At 54.6% G+C, this 24,235-nt stretch overlaps 1 protein-coding gene and 1 long non-coding RNA gene across 2 annotated transcripts; both read left to right on the forward strand.

The window, feature by feature from the left end:
* The first annotated feature begins 865 nt into the window (after positions 1-865).
* On the forward strand, positions 866-15,267 carry LOC130039686 (uncharacterized). Its single transcript, XM_056131558.1, has 8 exons — positions 866-878; positions 4,512-4,594; positions 4,710-4,821; positions 6,824-7,095; positions 10,878-10,992; positions 11,419-11,690; positions 13,971-14,085; positions 14,951-15,267. The coding sequence occupies exons 1-8, from the start codon at positions 866-868 to the stop codon at positions 15,265-15,267; spliced, it is 1,299 nt and encodes a 432-aa protein (XP_055987533.1).
* A 2,643-nt stretch (positions 15,268-17,910) lies between these two features.
* LOC130039924 (uncharacterized) lies at positions 17,911-23,907 on the forward strand. Its single transcript, XR_008794955.1, has 4 exons — positions 17,911-18,010; positions 19,202-19,276; positions 19,993-20,080; positions 23,445-23,907. It is a non-coding gene; the product is annotated as an uncharacterized LOC130039924 (long non-coding RNA).
* The last annotated feature ends 328 nt before the right edge of the window (positions 23,908-24,235 follow it).

Consider the following 24,235-nt stretch of genomic DNA (forward strand, 5'->3'; position numbering starts at 1 on the left):
CCGTTTGATCTGCTCTCCTTCTCTCCTGTCTCTCCCGTCTCTTCTCTATGCTCCCCCTGCTGCCGCCCGGTGCTCCTGCTTCTCCCCACGCGGTCCTGCACAGGCCTTCCGGGTCTTTGTCCAACTGCCCCCGCCCACCTCCCACCCCCCCACTCACCCACAGGCTCCCGCGAGGTTCCCAAGTGAACGTGATTGGCTGAGCGTGTCCACGCAGCGCCCGCTGATTAGCTGCTGGTGGGTTAGCCTGGATAGGGGCAGGGTCAGTGTCCATCCGGGCGCCTGGAGAATATTTAGCTGGACGTCGGGACTTTACCCTCGAGAGAATCCTGGTGTGACTTACTTACTGGTGGCAGAAAAGCGTCTCTTCTAAGAGGAGTTTCCACGTCCCACCTTGTTTGCACACTAAAACTTTTCTTCTCTCTTTTCCTTCTCCTTCTCGTTCTTCTTCTCGTTCTCCTTATTCTTCTCCTCCTCCTCCTTCTCTTTCTCCTCCTCCTCCTCCTCCTCCATCACCTCCTCTTCCTCCTCCATCACCTCCTCCTCCTCCTCCCCTCCTTCTCCTCCTCCTCCTCCTCCTCCTTCTTGATATCTGCTAGGAGGGAAAGCGACTTTGGTAAGTGTGCGAAAATTGTGCCGTTAGAAATGGCGGGTTCGGGCGGGCAGGAGAGAGTGTCCGGGTGAGTCGCTGCTGTGGCAGGGTCAGCAGTGAGTTGGCCGTGGCTCCAGCTGATATTCAAGGCCTCAGAGAAGCTCTGGGGTTGGCCTCTAACGCCTCGGACACCATCGTTCCCGGAACCAAGGGTCTGCGCGGCACCACGTCCTGGGCCAGGGGCATTGCCTGAGACCCCACAGTCACACGACCCCCATGGGGCAGTTCAGTGAGTGGGGACTGTGGGGACGTTCCTAGGGGTGATGGTGCCGGAGCTGCTTGGCCTGGGTGCAGCAAGATGGCGGCTCAGGGAGGACCCCCATCCCCCACCTATGTCCCTGCTCTGTGTCAATGGGACACACTGGGATGGGCCCAGAAAGATGATCCAAGGGGTAGAGTCAGGAGAGCGGGCCCTGCCCCTACACCGAACAGGGCGTCCTTCTTTGGTTCTTGCACCCCGCAGTCCCCCCTCAGCTGCTCTGCTCCTGCCTCAGAAACAGGATCCCCCTGACCTGCCCCAGCACCCCTGAAAGCTCCTACTGAAACTTTGCAACCAGCTGGCAGAAGGAAGAGTGAGTGACCCCAAGTCTCCAAATGCAGGAGGCGGATCTGGGCTGTGACGGCCCAGAGCTGAGGGACTTGACCCTTGGGGAGTCTAGAACCTTCGCTATAGACAAACAGCAACTTCTGGAAACCCATCATAAGTGGGAGCTCAAAGTGTCCTGGTTTCCAGAACCATCAATTAAAAGTGCCAGAAGTGAGCCTCAGGCTAGACCTCCTCAACATGCTCGGGCACAGGAAGTGCTTCCTCTCCCCATTGCCCTGCCTCCCTCACACTAGGGTCCAACTGTTTGCACCCAGGAAAGGCACCTTAGAAGGTGTGCTCCGAGCCTGGGATGTGGGGTCGTTTTTATTGTGGAAGTTGTGATCCCACTGTATGAGGGCCTGCTCCCAGCAGTGCTCAGGGCCACCCAGGGCCCAGGATTGACTCAGAGCCTTGAAGGGCTAACATAGCTGCCACCCCTGAGCTGGGCCTCTGGCCCCCATGTGATGGGATATTTTTCTTTGGGTTTATGGGCCATGCCCAGTAGTGCTCGGGGCTCGGTGTTTGGGGGTGGATTGGAGGTGGGGAGAAACATGCGTGTCCCAGGGAGCATCCGGGGTTCCTGCATGTGTCCCCACCCACACCCCGCCCTTCTAGATAGTTTCCGATTTGCTTCCAGAGTCCAGACCTGCAGGGGTGCCCAAAGGCCTTTGGGGTCAGCACTTCCGCATGTCCTGGAGGGGTTCAAGGAATTTCATATGGCGTAGGACCTTCTCACTACCATATCATGGATGGATTTAATCTCTAAGCAATTCTGTGTTTTCACTTTGGGTTTTCTTTTTCTTGTCACTGTCCTTCGTGTGTCTTGTCACCCTTTGTGTGTTTCTTGTCATTTCCCCATCCTTCCTGGTCTGGAATCATTACAGACATTTCAACAAACAGCCTGATGCTGGGACCCACCCCCCACCCCCGCCTCTGAGTCTCCCACACTATAAATGCTGGTCACCTAAGGTGGACAGCTCTTGTCACAGATGAAGAACGGGTCCTTTCCTGGTTAAAGAGAGGTTGGGGTGAGGCAAAGGCAGAAAAGGGAAGTTGCTCTCAGGAACATGAGAAGGAGGGACTCAGCCCTTTCCCTAATAATCACTGGTTTGGAAATCTGTGCGTGGAGAGTGAAAGGCAGTCACAACAGGTCCGGAACCCAGCGCTGCACCCCTGCTCTGTCTCTCATTTCCATCTCACAGTCTTAATCCTCCAGGGAGACCCTGCCTCAGCCTGTTCACCAAGGGCAGGTCCCCTGCAGCTGTGAAGGCTGTGAAGGGATTCTGCTGTGGGGGTCAATCCTGTAGGGTTCAACTTGTGGGGGTCTCTGCTAGGGGGGAGTCTCTGCAGGAGGGTTCTCTGCTGTAGGGGGGGCATAGGAGAGAACTTGGGGTCTGGTGGGGTGTCACCTGAGAGCAGCCATCTCCCTCCTCACCAGGCAGGACTGAGTTTGGGTTTCCGCTGGGTCTGGGTGTGTGTTTCTGGGGTATAGGCCTGAGGGGTGAGGGCCTGGTCTCTCCTGACAACCGGGAAGCAGGCAGCTCTCTTTCCATGTGGGGTTCAAGTACACAGGCACCAGGGAACCCATCTGGTCCTCACCGAGCTGTCACTTCTTCACACCTTCACCCCAGAGCTAAGAAACGTCCCCATGGCCTGTGGGCTTAGGGACAACAGGTGCCTGTCCCTGAGAGAAAGAACGGGTGTCCCCTCTGTTGGTCACGGCGTGAGGGGCAGCCTGCGCCAGGGTCAGCTGTGCTCCTTACTGACAAGCTCGGCCAGTGATTTCATCAAAGAACCTTGTCACCTGCAGGCCTTGGGGTTCAACTGCTACTCCTCCAGTCCCTTGTGCCAGCCTCTGCCCCGCCGTCCCCTGCCCCACCCTCTCCCCTTCGTGCCCTGTTTCCTCCCTTCCCAATCCCTGAGGAAGCCCTGGTCCCAGCCTGAGGGCGGAGGTCTAGGCCTCTGCTCCATCTCGGGCTCCAGAACCAGCCATTTCCCTGCAGCAACCCCGCTCCGGAGTTCGGGCATAAGCCTGTGAGGGGGTCGGATAGGGGACCCTGGCGCATGTCTCTGAGGATGGGGTTGGGGCTCTGTTCCTCTGACCCTAGTTGTTCAGTGTCTCCACTCAGGTCCGGCAGGATTCTGCTGGGTCTGGGCCTCCTGCACCCTTCCTGTCTGCCGCCCTCCATACCACCCACGCACATGCTCTGCCTGAGCCCCGCTTTGCCTCCGCTCTGACTCACCCTCCTCCCCTGTACACTCTGACCTTGCACCCTGAAGTATCCTCTGTTTAACCCCTGAGTATCTGCATCTGCCTGTCACGACCTTGCCTGGGGGGAGCATAGCAGTTTTGGTGTCAACTTTAATGAGCCTCATTTATGACACAGGTACACCGGGGCACGGTTGAGGAAAAAGAAAACTCTGCAGTGCAACGAAGTCTGAACCACAGGCAGCGAATCTCACCGAGAGGAGAATGGCCTCAGTAAGTCTCCAGAGCCCCTTATTTTAACTTCAGAAACATGGCGCTGATCCTAGTGCAGGGTCGGGGTGCTCGCGCCATCTTTTTGCCGCCCTAATGTTGACACAAAGCCCTTGGGTCAAAGGTCTTCTTCCATCGTTTTTTTCCCCCTGAGTCTCAGTGGGCAGCGCCTCCCCACCCCCAGCAGCGCAGCCCCTGATCAGGGCACCTGGCTCAGCTGAGGCAGTGGCAGCAGGTATGGCAAGAGCAGGGGCTTCCCCAGAAATTCCTATGAAGGCGCCCCCATTCTGCAGGCACCAGGACACAGTCTCCCTGCTCCTGCTGCTCCCCAAGGGCACAGCCCCCCAAGCTCTCCAGCTCTCCTTGGGCACCCCTTCTGCCTCGTGCCTGGCCCAGATTGCAGCTGCCCCGGGCTGGCCCCTGTATGTGGGGGTCTCGGAGTGCGTGGAAGAAACACTCAGATACAGCCTCGGCGTCTCTACTGGGGGAGGGCTGAAAGGTTCCTGCACTTCCTGACCCTGAGTCCCCTCCACTGTGGGGGCAACTCTGACTCCCGGGAGTGAGGCCCATGTGGGCAGGGGCTGAGCTCATTTTCGCAGGCTGTCCTAGGGGTCGGAACACAAAGTCACCTGGGACCAGGAGATGGGGGGAACAATGGTCTGAGGGAGCGTCTAGACCTCCTGGTAACCAGGCCTCCCTCACTGACACAGACCTGCTCCCTGCAGGGAGGGGACTCTCACCCACCATGAACCCCTCCCTGTGTGTCCTCTGGGGACCCTGTCCCTCTGTCCCCATAGGCTCTATCCCTGTCCAGAAACTCCAGGAGAAGGTGGGCTTCTCTTTTGGTGAGGGGAGCTTCCACCTCTTCAATTCCTGCAGGGTAAATGGCCTTCATCTATGGTTGGGCTGGGGTCTGTGTAGGTATGGTGGTTGTAGAATGTTCTAGAACCTTCCCTGCACGTACTCACTTTTTTCTCTCTCTTTGTCTTTTACAGTTGATCGGTCCTGAGCCCAAACCTGGAGACATGATTGAGATGACCAGCGGTTGTTTCAAGCATTGGGCTGTGTGTGTGGGACCTAATTCTGTGGTCCATTTGACTGTCGACGGTAAAGACAGGGTCTCTGTAGAGGATGGGCTGAGGTGACTGTGGGTTTGATTCACACTGTGTGGGTCTCCGCTGCAGGCCTGGAGAGCAGGCACAGCACCGATGCCACATGACCAGGGCTGTCCCTTGTAGGTCCATTGGCTGTTGATCACCTGTAGACGGAAGTTCCTGGACAGGCTATGGACACGTCCCATTCGAAATTAGGGATCACCCTGTCCCTGTTGGGGACATAGTACTTCCCACACCCAATCTCCTCTGTAACTGCTTATCTAGGGGCTGGAAGGACAGAAAGCAGGGCTCTCCCAACACACTACCACGAGGCCACGGAACCTGCATGGCCCTGGTGATGGTGGGTGTCCCTGTGTCCCGTCTCTCCTCTGACCTACACCCTCTGAAGTTCAATGAGAAGCTCCCAGGGGTGGGCTGGCAAGAGAGCAGGTAGGGGTGGCCTTGGCAGGGTGAAGCCAGCCCCCTCTTTTTAGCATCTTGGCTTAGAGTTTTTACCTTGTTAGTGGATCCCCAATCAATATTTCCACATAAGGTTCTTTTGTTTTTGCATACATAGATTTTCATTTCCTGGGAGGGCAGGTAAGAAGCCCCCACGCTACTCCCTTTGGTCTAGAATCTCTCTAGGAGTAGCGCGCCCCCTACAGGAGAGACAAGGAGCACATTGGGCAGGTCAGGATGAGAAGAAGGGAGAGATGTGGGGATGCTTGGGAGCCTGGATGGTGGGGAGAGAGGGGAGTGGGGAGGGGTTAGGAAAATAGTCAGAAGACTATGCAGTAGATGATCTGAAGGGGAAATGTGAGGTCAGAAATATTGAGGCAGCAATGAAGACCAGGCTGTGTTTTTATGCATAAGAATGAATCCTTGGTATAAATTTCAGGGGGCCTTCTGGATCTGTGCCCAGGAGACCTGAGTCCTCCCCACAATTCTCCAGCCCCTCTGCTCCGGGGCACCTCTGGGCCCGAGGCTCTGGCGCTGCTCAGACCCTGCAGTGCTCTGGCCACACCCAGCTTTTGTCCAGACCATGTGGTGCCAATAAGGAACCCGGGTCAGTGCATGCCGAGCCTGCGCCCCAACCAACGGTTCATTTCCAGAACCCAGAATATTTCTAGGGTGTCCCGGGAGAGGCTATGGCTGCCTCATGAGGGGTGCAGACTCTACTGCTGGCCCCATGCCTTCTTGCCCAAACTCGCTGCCCATGGTCCTCTTGTGCCTGCAACTCCCCTGATGGCCAGGTGAAATCCCAGCAGGAGCCAATTCTCTCCTCTGGGCTCTCCTTGGACCTGACCCTCCTGTAGCCTGAGGGAGTCAGGCCTGACAGTGTGGAATTACCCTTTTGGTGAAACTCAATGGTGAAGGACAGTGGAATCCCCCTCCCGCACAGACAGCCCCTAGAGCAGCTGAGCCAGACACTGGCACCAGCCCAGCTGTTCTCCTGTGGTGTCTTTAGAAAGAATCGGGGAACTTGACCCTGGGGAATGTGGACATCTCCTGCCCTGGACCTTCCGCCTGGGCCTGCTGAGACCTCACAGGGTGGTGCTTGGTTGGTGACTGGACACAAGCTAGTTGGATGGTGGTCTGGGACGAGGAGCCAGTTTCGGCCACGTTGGCTCTGTGCCCGTGTCACCCAGCTTCATGTGACAGTTCCTGCAACATCCAGTCAGGGCATTTGAAGAACTCCCAGACTCTGCTTCAGTACCAGCAGTGAGTGGAGCCTGGCTCAGGGAGGAGGGCATGGCCGTGTGGGAGACCCAGTTTCCTCCCAGCTTCCCTCTGTCCCTTAGAAAAGAAATGAGGGGAAGAGAGTCTGGGGACTCCAAAGCCTTCACCAGAGATCGAGGTCCAGTGGGTCCCGTTGTGGGTTGGAGTTGGGGATGTCAGTCTTTCTGAGATCATCCCCTCTGTGGGGAATTATGGCATGGCTTGACTTACTCGGGCTGGTGGACTTCCTGGGGCAGTACAGGATTAATCCTGAGTCCTCTCTTGTGATCCCATAGAGTATGAGACTCAGGGTGTGGAATCGAGCATGGCAGCAAATGTCCAGGGCACCCGATTCATGGTGAAAAAAGAACATCTGGCCAAGGTGGCTGCGGGGTTCGAGTACTGGGTCAACAACAAACACGATGGTAAGCGCCGAGTGCGATCTCCTGAGAATATCGTCCAGATGGCCTTGGCGCTGGTTGGGAAGGAGTGGCCCTACAGACTCACCCAGGTGAACAGTGAGCACTTCGCCATAGAGCTGCGCTACGGGGAACCCATCTGTGAGCAGGTGCGTTCTCTGCCCGTGCCCTCATCCCAAGCAGTGTCCCCACTGACCATGCCTACCTGGACAGACATCTGGCCATGAGCCGGATAGACAGAGCCACTGTCCCCTCCCCAGATGTCACCATCAGGGTGGGAGGTGGAAGAGCACCAGCTCCTGATCTGAGACAGGGTGGAGCTGGACCCACTGATGAGAAGCAGGTTCTCTCTCCCACTACACAGATGGAAAAACATAGGCCCACAGTGTTCAAGGTATCGTCAACACTCTAGCCTTGCCCTATTGGTGGGATATGACTTCAGGGCACCTTCCACACAGACCCTGATGACCCTGGATGGGTAGGGGAGAGGCAGCTCAAAGTGGAGGCAATTTCACTTTGGCTTGAGCCTGACCGTGGCCAGGGAACCGAGAGCCCAGGGAATGGTGGCTGTGAGAATTGGGCAGAGGAGGGGCCAAGCTGTGGGTAAAGAGACAGAGCACATGCCTGGCATGCAGGAGACCCTGGGCTCCACCCGGGCACCTCAGGGGCAGGCAGAGCAATACTAGGTGTGGGCAGGAGAGAAAACAGGACTAGAGGAGTTGGGGGGAGTGTGACCCAGAAGAGGGTGCAGTTTGGGCCACAGGCCCTGCCCACAGCTCGGGCATCTCCTTGCCCATGCACAGGCTTAGTGTCTGCTGGTTAGTATCTCCTTCACTGGGCACAGTTTTCCCCCAGGGTCAGATCAGCAGCCTCCCCGTCTCTTCGGGAAAAGCTGACAGTGTTGAACTAAACCAACTACTCAGTCACTGACAAGGTCCGACTCCCAGTGGCCATCTCCAGGGGAATAGAGGCTGAGGGCGCCCCCTGGAGGTGGATCCTGTCTGCACAGAAGCAGCTCCCCTGGGTCCTCCGTGCTGATGTCCAGTATGCGGATCCTTTGAGATCCCTCAAGAGAGACACTCTAAGTGGGCAAAGGGACCCCTGTAAGGAGGTGGAAGACCCTGGAGAAAGGGGATGTGACCGAGGGAACCACACTTCTGGGAATGAGGAGCCCAGGAAGAAACTCAGGCAGTTACTGAGACTGTTCTGGGCAACCGGATGCCCAGGAGACGGCACAGCGCTGCCCAGCCCTGTGCTGTCTCAGGCCAATATGACAAACTGTGGTATGACAGTCTCTTGGAGTTCACCTGAAGGGGTGTTTTGGTCACACACACACACAGACACACACACACACACACACACACACACCTGGAGTGCACCAGAGGTCACCAAAGGCTGAACCTACAGCAGCGAATCTCACCGAGAAAAACAATGGTCTCGGAACATCTCCAAAGACACTTTTTTTTCCCATAATTTAATTTTTTTCTTCTTATATTTATTGATTCACTGTGGGAAAAGTTACTAAGCTTTCAGGTGTAAGTCCCAGTCATACAATGATCAAACACCTCTCCCATCACCAGTACTCATTTTTCACCACCAAGAACCCCAACCCCTCCCACCCTTCCTGTGAGACAGATGATTTCCACTTAACTCTTCTCTACATTGATTACATTCATTATTTTGACAAAAAATGTACCATTATTGTTTAGAGTCCCCCCCCAACAATCAGAATTGCTGAAAAAGCATTGTGAAATACTTTGTTTTCAATAGCTAGTTATGAGAATCATCTAATATTGTGTGGCAGCAATAGCGGCCTCGCGATTTTGGATTTCTACAAAGAGCCAGATAATTACGAGATTGGTTTCTGTGCGTCTGGTGTTATGGCTGTGCTGGATAGCCACTCATGGGGGCAACTTGTGATCTCAGTAGGGCGTGAAGGATGAGCCAGTACTGCCCCCCTTCCCATGAGACTGCAGTTGCCCCGTCAACGCCAGCTCATACCTGGCTTTCCAATAAGTTCTGAGGCGGTGGCCACCTTGCTGCCGGCCCTTTCCCTCCCAGGGAGCCATGGTACAGTAGTTTAACGCATGGTCCATTCACTTTTCTGCCACAAGCTGTTGGGCTCTGGATTAAGTCCTTTTGCCTCTGGAGCCATGGCCGTGCTGGAGAACCACTTGTGGGGGGCAACTCCTGACCTGGGTAGGGCATGAAGGATGAGCCGGTACAGCGCCCCCTTCCCATGAGACTGCAGTTGCCCCATCACCGCCAGCTCATACCTGGCTTTCCAATAAGCTATGAAGCAGCGGCCACCTTGTATGCAATCTGGATGCATTTCTGCTAAAAGCCGCTGGGTTTCAAAATTTGTTTTTGAGTCTCTGGGATCATGGCCATTAATTAGCTTGATCAGGAGCCAGAGAGGACATTTGTAGGCAGCGACTCGGGCGTCTCGTTGGGATGGGGAGGAAAGGGCCAGTTCCACCCCCATCTGGTGAGGCCCCACATGTCTCATCACTGCAGGCCCATACCTGACTGTCCAGTGGCCTCTGGAGGATGGCGGTTACTGGGCCGCCAAGGGGAACAGGCCTAGGCACGAAAACTATTCCCACCTGGGGTGGCCCAGCACCAGTAACCTACTGCAGGAACAGGACACATTTCTGCCAAAAGCCTTTGGGTTCTGAGATTCCTTTCTGAGTCTCTGGGATCATGGCCATTAAGCAGTTCAATCAGGAAGCAGAGAGGCCATACCTCCAATTATATAGCTAAGCCAGAGGTGGTTTGTGGGTGTGTCTCCCACATACCTAACTTTTGGCCGTTTGCTTTCTTGGAAAAGTTTTCCCCAAGTTTTTAGGGTCTGGCCAAAGACACAGCAGCAATTTTGGGGTATCTGAAAGTCTGACGGTGCCATCAGGCTGCTGATGCACTCGCCTCACAGGTACAGACTGACCTGCTGGAGGCACCATACCCCCAAGACACTTTATTTAAAAAGCAACAAATTCAGGCTAATTTGTACAGGGGCCGAGGTCCTCGCTCCATCTTTTTGCCGCCCCCAAATTGATCTGACCTCTGATCAAAGGCCTTAGTCCACCATTTCTCCCAAGGACTCAATGGATAGCGCAGCCCCTGCTTAGGGCACCCGGCTCAGCTGAGACAGTGGCAGCAGATGTGGCCAGACCCAGGGCACCCCCAGAGACTCCTGGAAAGGGGCCCCCATTCTGCAGGGAACCAGGGCATAGTCTCCCTGCTCCTGCCGCTCCACGGGGGCACAGCCCCTCAAGCTCTCCAGCTCCCGCTGGGCTCCCCCATCTGCCTCTTGCTTGGACACAGATTGCAGCTGCCTCCTGGCTGGCCTCTGTGATTGTGGGGGTCTCGGGGTGCACGGGGGAAAAACTCAGATACAGTCTCGGCGTCGCTCCTGGGAAATGGTCTTGCAAGCTCCTGACCCTGAGTCCCCTCCTCTGTGGGGGCAGCTCTGACTTCCGGGAGTGAGGCCCATGCGGGCAGGGGCTGAGCTCAGTATCCGCAGGCTGGCCTGGGGTTCGGAACACGAGGTCACCCAGGGCACAGCAGATGGGGGTGACAACAGCCTGGGGGAGCGACTAGACCTCCTGGTGCAGAGGCCTTCCTCACTGACACAGACCTGTTCCGTGCAGGGAGGGGGCTCGAGCCCACTGTGCATCCCTCCCTCTCAGCCTCTCTCCTGGCTCCTCTGGGGACCCTGTCACCTCTGTCTCCTCAGGCTCATTCCTAGCCCAGTAACCCCATCAGGGGGAGTTTTCTCTGGTGTGGGAGTCCCCTCCTCTCATTCATTACAGAGGAGAACAGTGGCAATCAGCAACTGACCTTGTTTCTTGCAGGTTTGGAGGATGTAGAATGTTCTAGTACTGTCCCTGTAAAGGACTCTCCTCTTTTTGTCTCTGTTTTTTGTCTGCAGAATAGAGTCGGTCCTGAGCCCAAACCTGGAGACCTGATTGAGATTTCCAACGGTGGTTTAGAGCACTGGGGCGTGTATATGGGAGATGATTATGTGGTCTCACTGGCTGGCATTGGTAAGGATGGGGTCTCTATAGAGGATGGGCTGAGGTGACTGTGGGTTCGGTTCACACTGTGCTGGTCTCCCTGCAGGCCGGGCCAGCAGGCACAGCACTGAGGCCGCATGACCAGGGCTGCCCCCTGTAGACCCATAAACTGCTGTTCTTCTGTAGTCAGAAGTTCTTGCACTGACTGGAAGGCTGTGGAGACGTTCAGTTAGAGGGTGGGGTTCACTCAGCCCCTGTCTCAGGACACAGCCCTCCCGTGCCCAGTCTCCTCTGTGGATGCTCATCTGCAGGGACAGGGGACAGGAAGTAGGGGCTCCCCCAAAACTCAGCACTTCCACAGGGTCATGGAAGGAGCAATGACCTGCTGACTCTGGGGTTAAGGACTCCCTTGGATTGTGCAGGGTTGACTCTGAGTTCTCTCTTGTGACCACATAGACACTAAGATTCTGTCTATGGAGAAGATCATGGAGATGGATGCCCTGGACATCAAAACCGTGGTGAAGAAGGTGTGCCTGAGAGTTTCAATGAGAAATTGCTTGTGGTGGATCAATAACAAACACGATGGTCAGCGCCAAGTGCAGTTTCGTGAGGACATCGTCCAAAATGCGTTAAAACTGGTGGGGCAGGAGTTGCCCTACAGCTTCACCAAGGAGAACTGTGAGCGCTTCGTCATGCAGCTGCGCTACGTAGACACCATCTCCGACCAGGTGCGTCCTCAACCATTGCCCCCGTCCCCTGCAGTGTCCCCACTCCCTGTGATGGACCAGACAGACATCCAGGCATGAGCCGGACAGACAGAAGCCACCGTCCCCCTTCTCAAATGTCACCGTCTGGGTGGGAGGTGGAGGGGCAACAGCATGGGCTCAGCACATGGGGCTGAGCTGGACCCACTACTCAGAAGCAAATTTTCTCACCCACTTCACAGATAGAGAAACTGAGGCCCACAGTGGTCCAGGTATCATCCACAGTCTAGCACTTGCCCTGCGGGTGGGATCTGACTCCAGGGAAGCTACCACAGAGGCCTGATACCATAGAGGGAGTCAGGGAGAGGCAGCCCCACAGTGGAGACCAGTTTCACATTGGCTTGAGCCTGACCCTGGCAGGGAGCCGAGTGCCAGGGAACAGGGGCTGTCAGGTTGGACAAAGGAGAGGCCAGGCTGTGGGTGAAGAGGTAGGGCACATGTCTGGCCTGTGGGATACCCTGGACTGCACCCCAGGCACTTCAGGGGCAGACAGAGCAATACAAGGTGTGAGCAGGAGAGAAAACAGGAGTGGAGGAGTTGGAGGGAGCCTGACCCGGCAGAGGAGGCAGTTTGGGCCACAGGCACTGCCCACAGCTTGGCTATCCCCTTGCCCTGCGCTCAGGCTCAGTGTCTGCCGGTCATGTACAGTCCAATGTGCACTATTGTCCACCAGGGTCAGGTGAGCCTCCCTGTCTCTTCGGGAAACGCTGACATTGTTGACCAAAAGCAACTTGTCAGTCACTGACAAATTCTGACTCCCAGTGGCCATCTCCAAAGGGAGAGAGGCTGAGGGCGCCCCCGGGAGGTGTGTCTTGTCTGCGCAGAGGCAGCTCCCCTGGGTCCTGCCTGCTGGTGTCCAGGATGCTTACCCCGACCCCTCACTAGGGACATTCTAAGTGGGCACGGGACCCCTATAAGGAGGAAGAAGGCCCTGGAGAATAGTTATGAGACCAATGGGAACCCACACCTTGGGGAATGAGGAGCCCAGGAAGGAGCCAGGCAGTTTCTGAGACTGTCCTGGGCACCCGAATGCCCAGGGGACAGCACAGTGCTGCCCCAGCCCGTGTGCTGTCTTGGGTTACTCTGAGGAACTGTGCTGATGACCGTCTCTAGCTCCTCTGAAGGAGTGTTGTGATCACACACACACATACATACACACACACACACACACACACACATCCTTGGAGTGTACCAAAGGTCACAAAGGGCTGTACCCAAAGCAGCGAATCTCACTGAGAGGAACAATGGTCTCACGAACTCTCCAGAGACTCTTTATATTAAGAGCAACAAAAGGGGGTTACTTTGTCCAGGAGCTGAGATGCACCCTCCGTCTTTCTGCCGCCCTGATATTGATTCTGACCCCTGGCCTTAGTCCATCATTTTTCCCAAGACCTCAGTGGGCAGCACAGGCCCTGCTCAGGGCACCCGGCTCAGCTGAGGCAGCGGCAGCAGGTGTGGCCAGACCCAGGGAACCCCCAGAGACTCCTGTCAAGGGGTTCCCATTCTGCAGTGGACCAGAGCACATTCTCCCAGCTCTTGCCACAACACAGGGGCACAGCCCCGCCCCCCAAGCTCTCCAGCTCCCCCTGGGATCCCCTGTCTGCCTCTTGCCTGGACCCAGATTGCAGCTGTCTCAGGCTCGCCCCTGTGATTGTGGGGGGAAGGGGGTGGGGGGGTCTCGGGTGTACGGGGGAAAACACTCAGATACAGTCTTGGTGTCTCTCCGAGGGAGAGGCTGACAGGCTCCTGCCCTTCCTGACCCTGGGTCCCCTCCTCTGTGTGGGCAGCTCTGACTCCCCGGAGTAAGGCCATGTGGGCAAGGGCTGAGCTTAGCTTCCTCACGGTGGTCTGGGGGTCAGAACATGAGGTCACCCGGGACCAGCAGATGGGGAGGACGATGGCCTGGGTGAGTATCTAGACCTCCTACCAGATACCAGACCAGACCTCAGTCGCTGACACAGACCTGCTCCGTGCAGGGAGGGGGCACCCGTCCACTGTGCACCCCTCCCTGGGAGCCCCTCTCATGGCTCCTCTGGGGACCCTGTCCCCCTCTCCCCAGCTCCGAAACCTCAGGACAGGGGATCTCTTCTCTCCTGGTGATGGAGTCCCCTCCACCCATTTGCTGCAGAGAACAGCAGGATTCAGCAACTGACCTTGCTCCTAGCAGGTCTGGAAGATATAGAATGTTCTAGAACCGTCCCTGTAAAGGACTCTCCTCTTTTTGTCTCTGTTTTTTGTCTGCAGAATAGAGTCGGTCCTGAGCCCAAACCTGGAGACCTGATTGAGATTTCCAACGGTGGTTTAGAGCACTGGGGCGTGTATATGGGAGATGATTATGTGGTCTCACTGGCTGGCATTGGTAAGGATGGGGTCTCTATAGAGGATGGGCTGAGGTGACTGTGGGTTCGGTTCACACTGTGCTGGTCTCCCTGCAGGCCGGGCCAGCAGGCACAGCACTGAGGCCGCATGACCAGGGCTGTCCACTGTAGGACCAACAACAGCTGATCTTCTGTAGCCAGAAGTTCCTAGACAGGCTGTGGACACGTCCATTTAGAGAGTGGGGAGTCAGTCATCACATGTTCTGGGGACACTGCCCTTCCCAAACCCACTGTCCTCTGTAGCTGCTGATCTGCAGGGACAGGGGACAGGAAGCAGGGGCTCCCTAACACTCAGCACTGCCACAGGGTCACAGAAGGCGCAATGCCCTGCTGACTCTGGGTGTCCCTGCATCTCTCTCTCCACTTAACTGGACACTCTGAAACTCAAGGAGAAGTGCCTAGGGGTGGGCTGGCAGTTGGATGATGGCCTGAGCCAGTTGCCAGTTTCGGCCAGCTTGGCTCTGTGCCGTGTCTCCCACCTTCATGAGACAATTCCAGCAACATCCACGTTGGGGCATTTAAAGGACTCCCAGGCTCTGCTTCAGAACCAGGAATGGGTGGGGAGGGGCTGGGTCAGGGAGGAGGGCATGTTCGTGTGGGAGACCAGGGTTCCGCACAGCTTCTCTCTGTCGCTTAGAAAAGAAATGAGGGGATGAGTCTCTGGGGACTCCAAAAGCTTTGACAGAGGTAGACCCAGTGGGCCCCGGTGTGAGTGGAGCAGACAGGTGTCAGCCCTTCTGGGGTCATCCCCTCTATGGGTCAGGGGTCCCGGGATGACTTCTTGGGCTGGTGGACTCCCTGTGATTGTGCAGGGTTAACCCCAAGTCCCCTCTTGTGATCCCACAGATACTAAGATTCCGACTGTGAAATCGACTTTGGCGGCGTCTGTCCAAGACACCCAATCCGTGGTGAAGAAGCAGCTGCTGTCGGAGGTGGTCATGGGGTGCATGTACCGGGTCAATAACAAACACGATGGTAAGCGCCGAGTGAGATCTCCTCAGAACATCGTCCAAATAGCCTCTGACCTGGTGGGGCAGGAGTGGCCCTACAGTTTCAGCGAGAAGAACTGTGAGCACTTTGCCACGGAGTTGCGCTACGGAGAACCCATCTCCGAAGAGGGTGTTCTCAACCATTGCCCCCGTCCACAGCATTTTCCACACTGATTGTTCTGGACTAACACTTCTCAGCATGAGCCTGACAGACACAGGACACTGTACCCCTTCCCAAATGTCACCATCTGGGTGGGAGGTGGAGGGGCACCAGCATGGACTAAGCACGTGGGGCTGAGCTGGACCCACTACTCAAAAGTAAATTTTCTCACCCACTTCACAGATAGAGAAACCAAGGCCCGCAGTTGTCCAGGTATCATCCACACTCTGGCACTTGCCCTGTAGTTGGGATCTGACTCCAGAGCAGCTTCCACAAAGGCCTTGATGTCTGTAGAGGGGTCAGGGAGAGGCAGCCCTGCAGTGGAGGTCAGTTTCACATTGGCTTGAGCCACACCTTTGGAAATAAGAAGCCCAGCAAGGAGCCAGCAGTTACTGAGACTGTTCTGGTCACCCGGCCGCCCAGGGGAAGGTGCACTATTGCCCCCAGTGCATGTACTGTCTCGGGACACTCTGAAGACCTGTGGCGCTGATCGTCTCTCTAAGCCCCTCTGAAGGGACTTTGATCACCTCTCTAAGGTGACGGGAGCCCCGTTCTTCTTACTTCCTGCAGATGGGCACACAAGGCTTCTCACCTGGGCCTATCTCCTTATATTTGTGGTGGATGGAGAATGCTCTAGAATGTTCCCTGTCAAAGACCCACCTCCCTCTGTCCCTTTTTCTTTTGCAGAGGATATTTTGTCGTAAGCCCATATTTGGAGACCTGATTGAGTTTTTCCGTGGTGGGAAATTCAACAATCACTCGCTGGAATATGACCACTGGGCCGTGTATGTGGGAGACAGTTACGTGGTCCATCTGACTAACCTAGGTAAGCACGGGGCCTCTCTTGAGGATGTGCTGACATGACTGTTGGTATGGGTGACACACTGTGCGGGTCCCCCTGTAGACCTGGCCATGGGAATAGCACTGAGGCCACAATGACAAGTGCTATTCCCTGATAGCCATCACCTGCTAATCTTCAGTAGCGAGAAATTCCAGAGGGGAGGTCTGAAGGAGAAAACTGAGGGTCAGAAAAATTGAGGCAGGTTGCAGTTTGGGTGTTTTTCCACACATACCCACAAATGAATCTGGGTGTAAACTTTAGGGAGTCTTCCGGAATAATCCTCAGGAAGCGTTGAGGTCCCACCATCAGTTCATGTCCTCCCTGTCCTGGGTTCCTCCCAGGATAGAGTCTGTGGTGCTCCTCAGGCCTTGCAGTGCTGGTGGTGCCTGTCCACACCCTGTATTGCTCGAAGACCAAGTGGCACCTGGATGGAATCCAGCCAGAGCATGCTAAGCAGCGCCCCTCCAAGGTCTCATCTCCAGAACCCAGAATATTACTAGGGTGTCCCACCACAGACCAGGCTGTCTCATGAGGGACACGAAGTCTACTGCTGAGCCCCAGTGTCTCCCTGCCCAACTCAGTGCCCAGGTTCCTCTCCTGCCTGCAGCCTCCCCTTCTGGCTGGGAGAGATGCTGGAGGGCCCGATGCTACCCTCGGAGTCTCCTGCACCCCTCCCTGCTCCTGCAGCTGGAAAAGCCGAAGCAGACACGGTGTTGAATTGCCCTTTGGTGATGATCAATGGTGAAGAACAGCCGAAACCACCCTCCCACACAGACACCCACTAGAGCAGCTGAACCAGACATTGGGCTACTGGGGGGGCTTTAGAAGAGAATCAGGAATTTGATAATACAGAGTTTGGACGGGCTGGTGCGATAGCACAATGGATAGGTAGTTTGCCTTGCACATGGCCAGCCCGCCGACCCAAGTTAGATTCCTCCACCCCGCTCAGAGAGCTTGGCAAGCTACCGAGAGTATCTCTCCCACGTGGCAGAAGCCTGGCAAGCTACCTGTGATATATTCGATATGCCAAACACAGTAACGACAAGTCTCACAATGTTACTGGGCATGCTCTAGCAAATATATGAACAACGGGAGGACAGTGCTTCAGTGCTACATTGCAGTTTGGACATCATCTGCCCTGGATTTTCCACCTTAGCCTGCTGAGGTCTCCCAGCTGGGGCTCAGGGCATTGCACGGGTGGTGACTGACCACAAGTAAGTGGGTGGTGCGCTGGGACCAGTAGCCAGCATCGGCCACCTGTGCTCATGTCACCCACCTTCCTGTGACAATTTCAGCAACATCTGTCTTGGGGCATTGTAAGAATTTCCGGGCTATCCTTCAGAACCTGCAGTGAATTGAGGCTTGGATCAGGGAGGAGGGCATGGCCAAGTGGGAGACCCAGGTTCCACCCAGCTCCGTCTGCCCCTTAGAAAAGATATAAGGGGAAGAGATTCCGGGGACTCTGAAGCCTTCGCCAGAGGCCCAGGTTCGGGGGACCCTATCTTGGGTAAGAGTCAGAAGGGGTAGACCTTCTGGGCTCATCCCTTCTGTGGGGACAGGGGCCATGGGGTGACCTAGTTGTGGGAGGGTGGACTCCGTGGGTTTGTGCAGGGTGACCACTGAGTCCTCTCCTGTGACCCACAGACTTTAGGAAATCAGGACCGAAGATTGTCATGTCTCTGTCAGACATGCTACCCAAAGCTGTGGTGAAGAAGGAGCTGCTGTCAGAGGTGGCAGCCGGCTGTGAGTTCCGGGTCAATAACAAGCATGACTGGATGCTCACAGCAAGGCCTCCTGCGGTGATTGCCCGAATGGCCTTGGCACTGGTGGGGAAGGAGAGGCCCTACAGCCACTTCGATCTGAATTGTGAAAAATTTGCCATGGAGCTCCGCTATGAAGTTTCCTCTCATGCTCAGGTGTGTCCCTTTTCCCAACCATGTCCCCATCCTAAGCCTTGTCCCATCTGATTTTACTGGCCAGGGGGTGATTGGGCATTACTGGACAGAGAGCCTCTGTGCACCCTCCAAAGTCACAGTTGGGGTGGGAGATGACGCGACACCAGCTCAGCTTCTTAAGATGAAGATGAAGCTGAGCTCTACTTATCTCTGGTGAGAAGCAGGTTCTATCACCCATTTCACGGATCGAGAAACTGAGGCTCACCGTGCTCAGCATCTGTTCACTCAGGCTAGAGGCTGCATGATAGATGGTATGTGATGCTATGCACCAGCCACAAAGGCCTGGACTTAACTGGAGGCGTCAGGGAGAGGCTACCCCACAGTGGAGGTGGAGCCTATTCTTAGGGGAGTCTGACACTTGACAGAGATCCTTGAACGCAGAGGATGGGGGCTGTGAGGATTGGGCAGAGGAGGGGCTGGGGGGTGGGTGAAGAGGCAGAGCACATGCCTGGCATACGGGAGATCCTGGGCTGTACCTGGGCACCTCAGGGGCACCAGAGCAATACTGAGTGTGGACAGGAGAGAAAACAGGAGTAGAGGAGTTGGAGGGGAGCGGTTTGGGTCCTGAGCATAGAGGCAGCTCCCCTTAGTCCTCCCTGCTGTTGTCCAACTACTGACCCCTAAGATCCCACACTGTGGACACCACAAAAGGGCATAGGGCTCCTTGTAAAGAGGAGGGGGACAAGGAAAAGGGGGGTTGTTTGTGCAGTGATGAGAAATTTTGGAAATGTGGAGCCCAGGATGGGGCTCAGCCAGTGACTGAGGATGTTTGGGTACCTGGATGTCCAGGGCATAGCACGGTGATGGCCCAACCTGTGTGATTTCTCACGTCACTCTGATGAATTGTGGTGCTGAAACTCCTGTGAGCTTGTCTGGTGGAGCTTCTTGTGAGCACACTCACTCACACATATACACACAGACACACACACACACACGCACATACAAAACGAGCACTGGGGCATAGGCCCCCTTTATTTGTGGTGCTGGAGCACATCAGGCCTCACCCTTGAGGCAACTGCCTTCACCCCTGAAACTTTTCCTTTTACAGCTGGAGTGGGGTTGGATTCTTCTCTCTCCTGAGTTAAATGCCCAGTGCAACCGACATCTGCTCTGTGTTTGCCTTACAATATTCTCTTTGGTCTGTGTTTGCAGTGTTTATTCCCTCTCGTTGAAGGCCGTTGTGGCCGTCTAACTGAGCATCTCAGAATCATCACGGAGTGGCTTTGGGTGAGTCTTTTAGACAGTGACTTCAGTTTTCCCCTGGTGAAATTGGTGAAGTAGGACACAGGAGATATATGAAGAAGATTGCTGGGCGGTCAGGCAACCTCAGGGTGACAGCTTCTCTGCTGAGCGTGCCCACACAGGGAACATCCTCTGTCCCTCCTGCACCAGGAAGGGTCCCCACTCCCGCCAGGATTCACTTCCTACTCCAGAATCCCCTTCCGGTGACACCCAGGGGATAATTACTGTGAAAGCTTCGCCTTTGGAGGAAAAAGCTGTATCGTGCCTCGTTAAGCAGATGAGCCTGAGCACTGGTGGGGGGTTGCACGGGGCTGAGCATCAGGATAGGATTGTTTTTCATACCTCATCATCCCTCTCTCTTCCCAGCTCCTGATGGCCAGCCCAGACCTAGACTTCCTGGCACTTCCCCTTCCCCACAGCGCCCCCTGTCAGTTTGCTCTGCCTGTGCCAGCCCCAGGCCCGCATGTCCCTCCTTAGTGTCCACAGCGGACACCCACAACTCTTCTCCCTCTCCTGCTCCCCGCTGGGCAGCGTCTCCTTCTCCCGAGTGTCCGGCCCCCTTGGGAGCCCCTCCAGGTCTCCCTGCTCCCCTGGGGTTCTGCTACAGAGGACACGGGTCAGCTGGTCCCTCCTGGGTGACCTCTGTGGGAATGTGTGTGATGTCAGAGCCCCAGATTATGACCCTCTTCATCCTGCTGCAGGAGGAGGATCCCCTTGAGGAGCTGGTTGATAGTCTTGGTATGGGAATCAGTGATGTTTGAGGGACTACGATGCGGGAAATGGAAAGAGGTAAGAACTTCGAACCCAACCGTCTGGCCTTGCCAAGGAGGTTGGGTCTGGCCTCTCGGTCACCCTGTTGGACCCTTTAGGGCTCATTTAAGGTTGTGCAGGTGGGGGCCCTGCAGCCCATCTGGACCCCAGTGTGTGATCCCTAATGTTTCTAGGGCTCCCTCCCAGGCCACAGGGATGGGGGCGCCTCCGGGGGGAAGGGTTCCAGCTGGGCCAGGAGAGCGGCCCTGGTGGAACTCGGATCCCTGTGACAAGGCGACCGCTCTCTCTCCTCAGGGGACTCTGAACTGACTAGGCCCAGGCCACTGTTGGGTAGCAGAAATGTCCCCACTGGCCCAATGCTACCCCCGCTGCCCCTCCCTGCTGGCAGACAGAGCTTTAATGAAGGGGTCGACTCCGGGGTCGGCGTCTTTGTCAGTGTTTCTCTTGCAGGATGTGGTTCCTTTCACAGACGCACCAGGACGGGCCCATTCCGATGGGCAGGAACAGGACGCAGGGCCCGTGGCCAGCGTTGTGTGTCCGAGCGGCTGTGACCCGGTGCGGCTTCTGGTGCCCGCTGCTCCTGCTCCCCCTGCAGGATGCGCCCGTTTTCTCAGTTCTCCCATCTCTCAGCTCTCCTCTGTAGCTCCCCCTGCTCCCGCCCAGGGCTTCTGCTTCTCCCCAAGGCGTCCTGCACAGGCCTCCTGGGGTCTCTGTCCCACGGCCCCCTCCCTCAACCCCCACTCTCCCGCAGGATGCCACCTGGTCCCTGGAGAACGTGATTGGCTGAACGTCATCACACCGAGCCCACTGATTGGCTACTCGTGGGTCAGGTGACCCTCTGCTGGGCTCTGAGGACAGAGCACAGGCCTGGGCTTCACCCCAACTGTCAGTGATGTTACCCTGAGGGGTGTGTGTGCTGCGAGCCCTGTGGGGGGCCCTGGCACGGGGCAGTCAGGTAGAGGCAAAGGCAGCGGTAGACTGAGCCCTTGGAGAGTAGCCGGAGTCGGGACTGTACCTCAGAGACATTCAGCGTTGCAGTTATTGATGGTGCATGTGTCTCTGCTCAGATGCAATCTATGAAATTACATCTTTATGATATTCTTATTATTTTATTATATTGGGCTGGAGGGATAGCTCAGTGGTAGGGCTTTTGCCTTGTGTACAGCTGGCCTGGCCGAGCCAGGTTCGATTCCTCCTCCCCTCTCAGAGAGCCTGGCAAGCTACCAAGTGTATCTCTCCCACGCGGTAAAGCCTGGCGAGCTCCGCATGACGTATTCAATATGCCAAACACAGTAAGAACAAGTCTCACGATGGAGATGTTACGGGTCCCGCTCGAGCAAACCGATGAATAACGGGAGGACTGTGACCGTGATATAATATATTATTATAATAGATAATTATATTAGCACAGTGGGTAGGGTGTTTGCTTTGCATGCGGCCAACCGTGCTGAACAGGTTCGATTCTTTCGACCCTCCTGGAGAGCCTGGCAAGCTTCCAAGAGTATCTCACAGGCTCCGCAAAGCCTGGCAGGCTACCGTGACCTATTGGATATGCCAAAGACAGTCACAACAAGCCTCACAATGGAGATGTGAAGGGGCCCTCTCGAGCAAATTGATGAACAATGGGAGGAGAGTCCTACAGTGCTAGTATATATAAAATATGTGTTATGTATTATATAGGACTGGAATGATAGCACAGCAGTAGGGCCTTGCAAGCCGCCAGCCGTGCCAAACCGGGTTCAATTCCTCCAACCCCTCTCAGAGAACCCGGCAAGCTACTGAGGGTATCTCTCCCACACGGTAAAGCCTGGCAAGCTACCTGTGATGTATTGATATGCCAGACACGGTAACAAGAAGTCTCACAATGGAGACCTTACTGGACCCGCTTGACCTAATTGATGAACAACAGGAAGAGAGTGACAGTGAGAGTGACATCTTTTCTAAAAGCTACCGAGTACTCCATTGTCTAGATGTACCAAAGTTTTTGTAACCAGTCATTTGTTTTCGGGCCCTCGGGTTTTTTCCAGATTTTGGCTATTGTGAATAGTGCAGCAATGAACGTAGAAGCACAGATGTCATTTCAACTGTACTTTTTTGCCTCTCGGGATATATTCCCAGGAGTGATAATGCTGGGTCAAATGGGAGCTCAATTTCTAATTTTTTGAGAATCGTCCATACTGTTGTCCAGAAGGGCTGAACCAGTGGACATTCCCACCAACAGTGAAGGAGTGTCCCTTTCTCGCCACATCCACGCCAGCATCGGTTGCTTTTGTTCTTTTGAATGTGGGCCAGTCTCTGAGGTGTGAGATGGTATCTCATTGTGGTTTTGATCTGCATCTCCCTGATGATTAATGATGTAGAGCATTTTCTCATGTGCTTTTTTGCCATTCGGATTTCTTCTTTGAGAAAGTTTCTATTCATTTCATCGCCCCATTTTTGGATGGGGTTGAATGTTTTCTTCTTGTGGAGTTCGACCAGTAATTTGGATATCCTTGATATCAACCCCTTGTCAGATGGGTATTGGGCAAATATCCTTTCCCATTCTGTAGACTATCTTTCTGTTTTGGTCACTGTTTCTTTTAAGTGGAGAAGCTTCTTAGTTCAAGATAGTCCCATTTGTCTATCTCTGTTTTCACTTGTTCAGTGGCATGTCATCTTTGTAGATACCGTTAGCTTCCATGTAGTGGAGGATTTTGCCTACCTTGCCTTCAACGTACCTTATGGATTGCAGTCTGATGTTGAGGTCTTTAGTCCATTTTGATCTTACTTTTGTACATGGTGTTTGGTAAAGAACTGAAACCATTTTTTTTTTTGCATGGAGCTGTACAGTTTTTCCAGGAAACTTTGTTAAAGAGGCTTTCCTTGCTCCACTTCACATTTCTTGCTCCCTTATCAAAGATTAGATGATCATATTTTTGGGGGGAGATGTCAGTATATTCAATGCTGTTCCATTTGTCTGCAGCTCTGCCTTGGTGCCAGTACCATGCTGTTTTAATTGTTACTGGTTTTTAGTAGAGTTTGAAGTTAGGGAGGTTGATTCCTCCCATTTGAAGAAGACCATTTTTTTTTGAGACACTGTGAGTGGGCCCTTACAAAACTGTTTATGAGTGGATTTGAGTCCAACGCCCATCCCTTCACCAGTGTACATTTCCTAGCACCAGTGTCCTCAGGTTCCTGATTCCCTTCCATCAGCCCATCCCAGCCCTTGCCTTCCTCTATGGCATTGTTTTTCTTGTTTTTCTTCTCTCTCTCTCTCTCTCTCTCTCTCTCTCTCTCTCTCTCTCTCTCTCTCTCCTCTCTTTCTCCTTATGGGCATTGTGGTTTGCAATATTGATACTGAAAGTTTACCAAGAATATCGCTTTGCCTATTTTTAACCCTCAGATCCTGTCCAGAGTGATCATTCCCAGCTATTATTGTCATACTGGTGGAAGAAGGCCATTTCCTACTGAGGAGTGACAGCAGTAGGTTCTGGTGGATTGTATCTGCCTTGTGTAAACTCCACAGCAACGTGGGCAGAACCCGGCCGAGCAGGTGCATTCAGAATACTGCCTCCCTGGTGAGTGACCAAGTTTAATGCAGTGACAATCCAGAGAACCAGCCAGCCCCTCGGTCCAAGTGGAGCCCACAGTGGTATCGGAGAGATGCCCCACACGAGGGAAGTCCAAGAGGAGATCACAGAGCAAACTCACTTAAGAGCACCAAAAGAAAGGGTGTTGGGATGATCTGCCCAGGATGGGAGATTCCTGCTGAAAGTAGTCTATGGACCAAACATGATTGCCACCCAATGTCTCTTCTGCAGACCACAGCAACCAAAAGAAGAGATAGAAGAAAAGGGAGTGCCCTGACACAGAGGCATGGTGGGATGGGGGATGGGGGGTGGGTGGGAGGGATACTGGGATTGGTGGGGGTGGAGAATGGGCACTGGTGGTGGCATGGGTACTCGATCATTGTATAACTGAAACCTTAGCATAACATGTTTCACTAATAAAAAAAATCTTTATTTCTAAAAAGTTTTGCCTTACAAGTATTAAGAGTTTAAAAACAAATCACTATAAAATAATACTCACTTACATATTTATACAAAGCCACAAAGATTTCAAAATTACAACTATAATTCAATTTTTCCAAAACCAACACATTTAAAGATCTGATGATATGTTGACATAAAATAA

The sequence above is a fragment of the Sorex fumeus genome, unplaced genomic scaffold, assembly GCF_029834395.1.
Source record: "Sorex fumeus unplaced genomic scaffold, SorFum_2.1 ptg000093l, whole genome shotgun sequence".
Lineage (NCBI taxonomy): Eukaryota > Metazoa > Chordata > Mammalia > Eulipotyphla > Soricidae > Sorex > Sorex fumeus.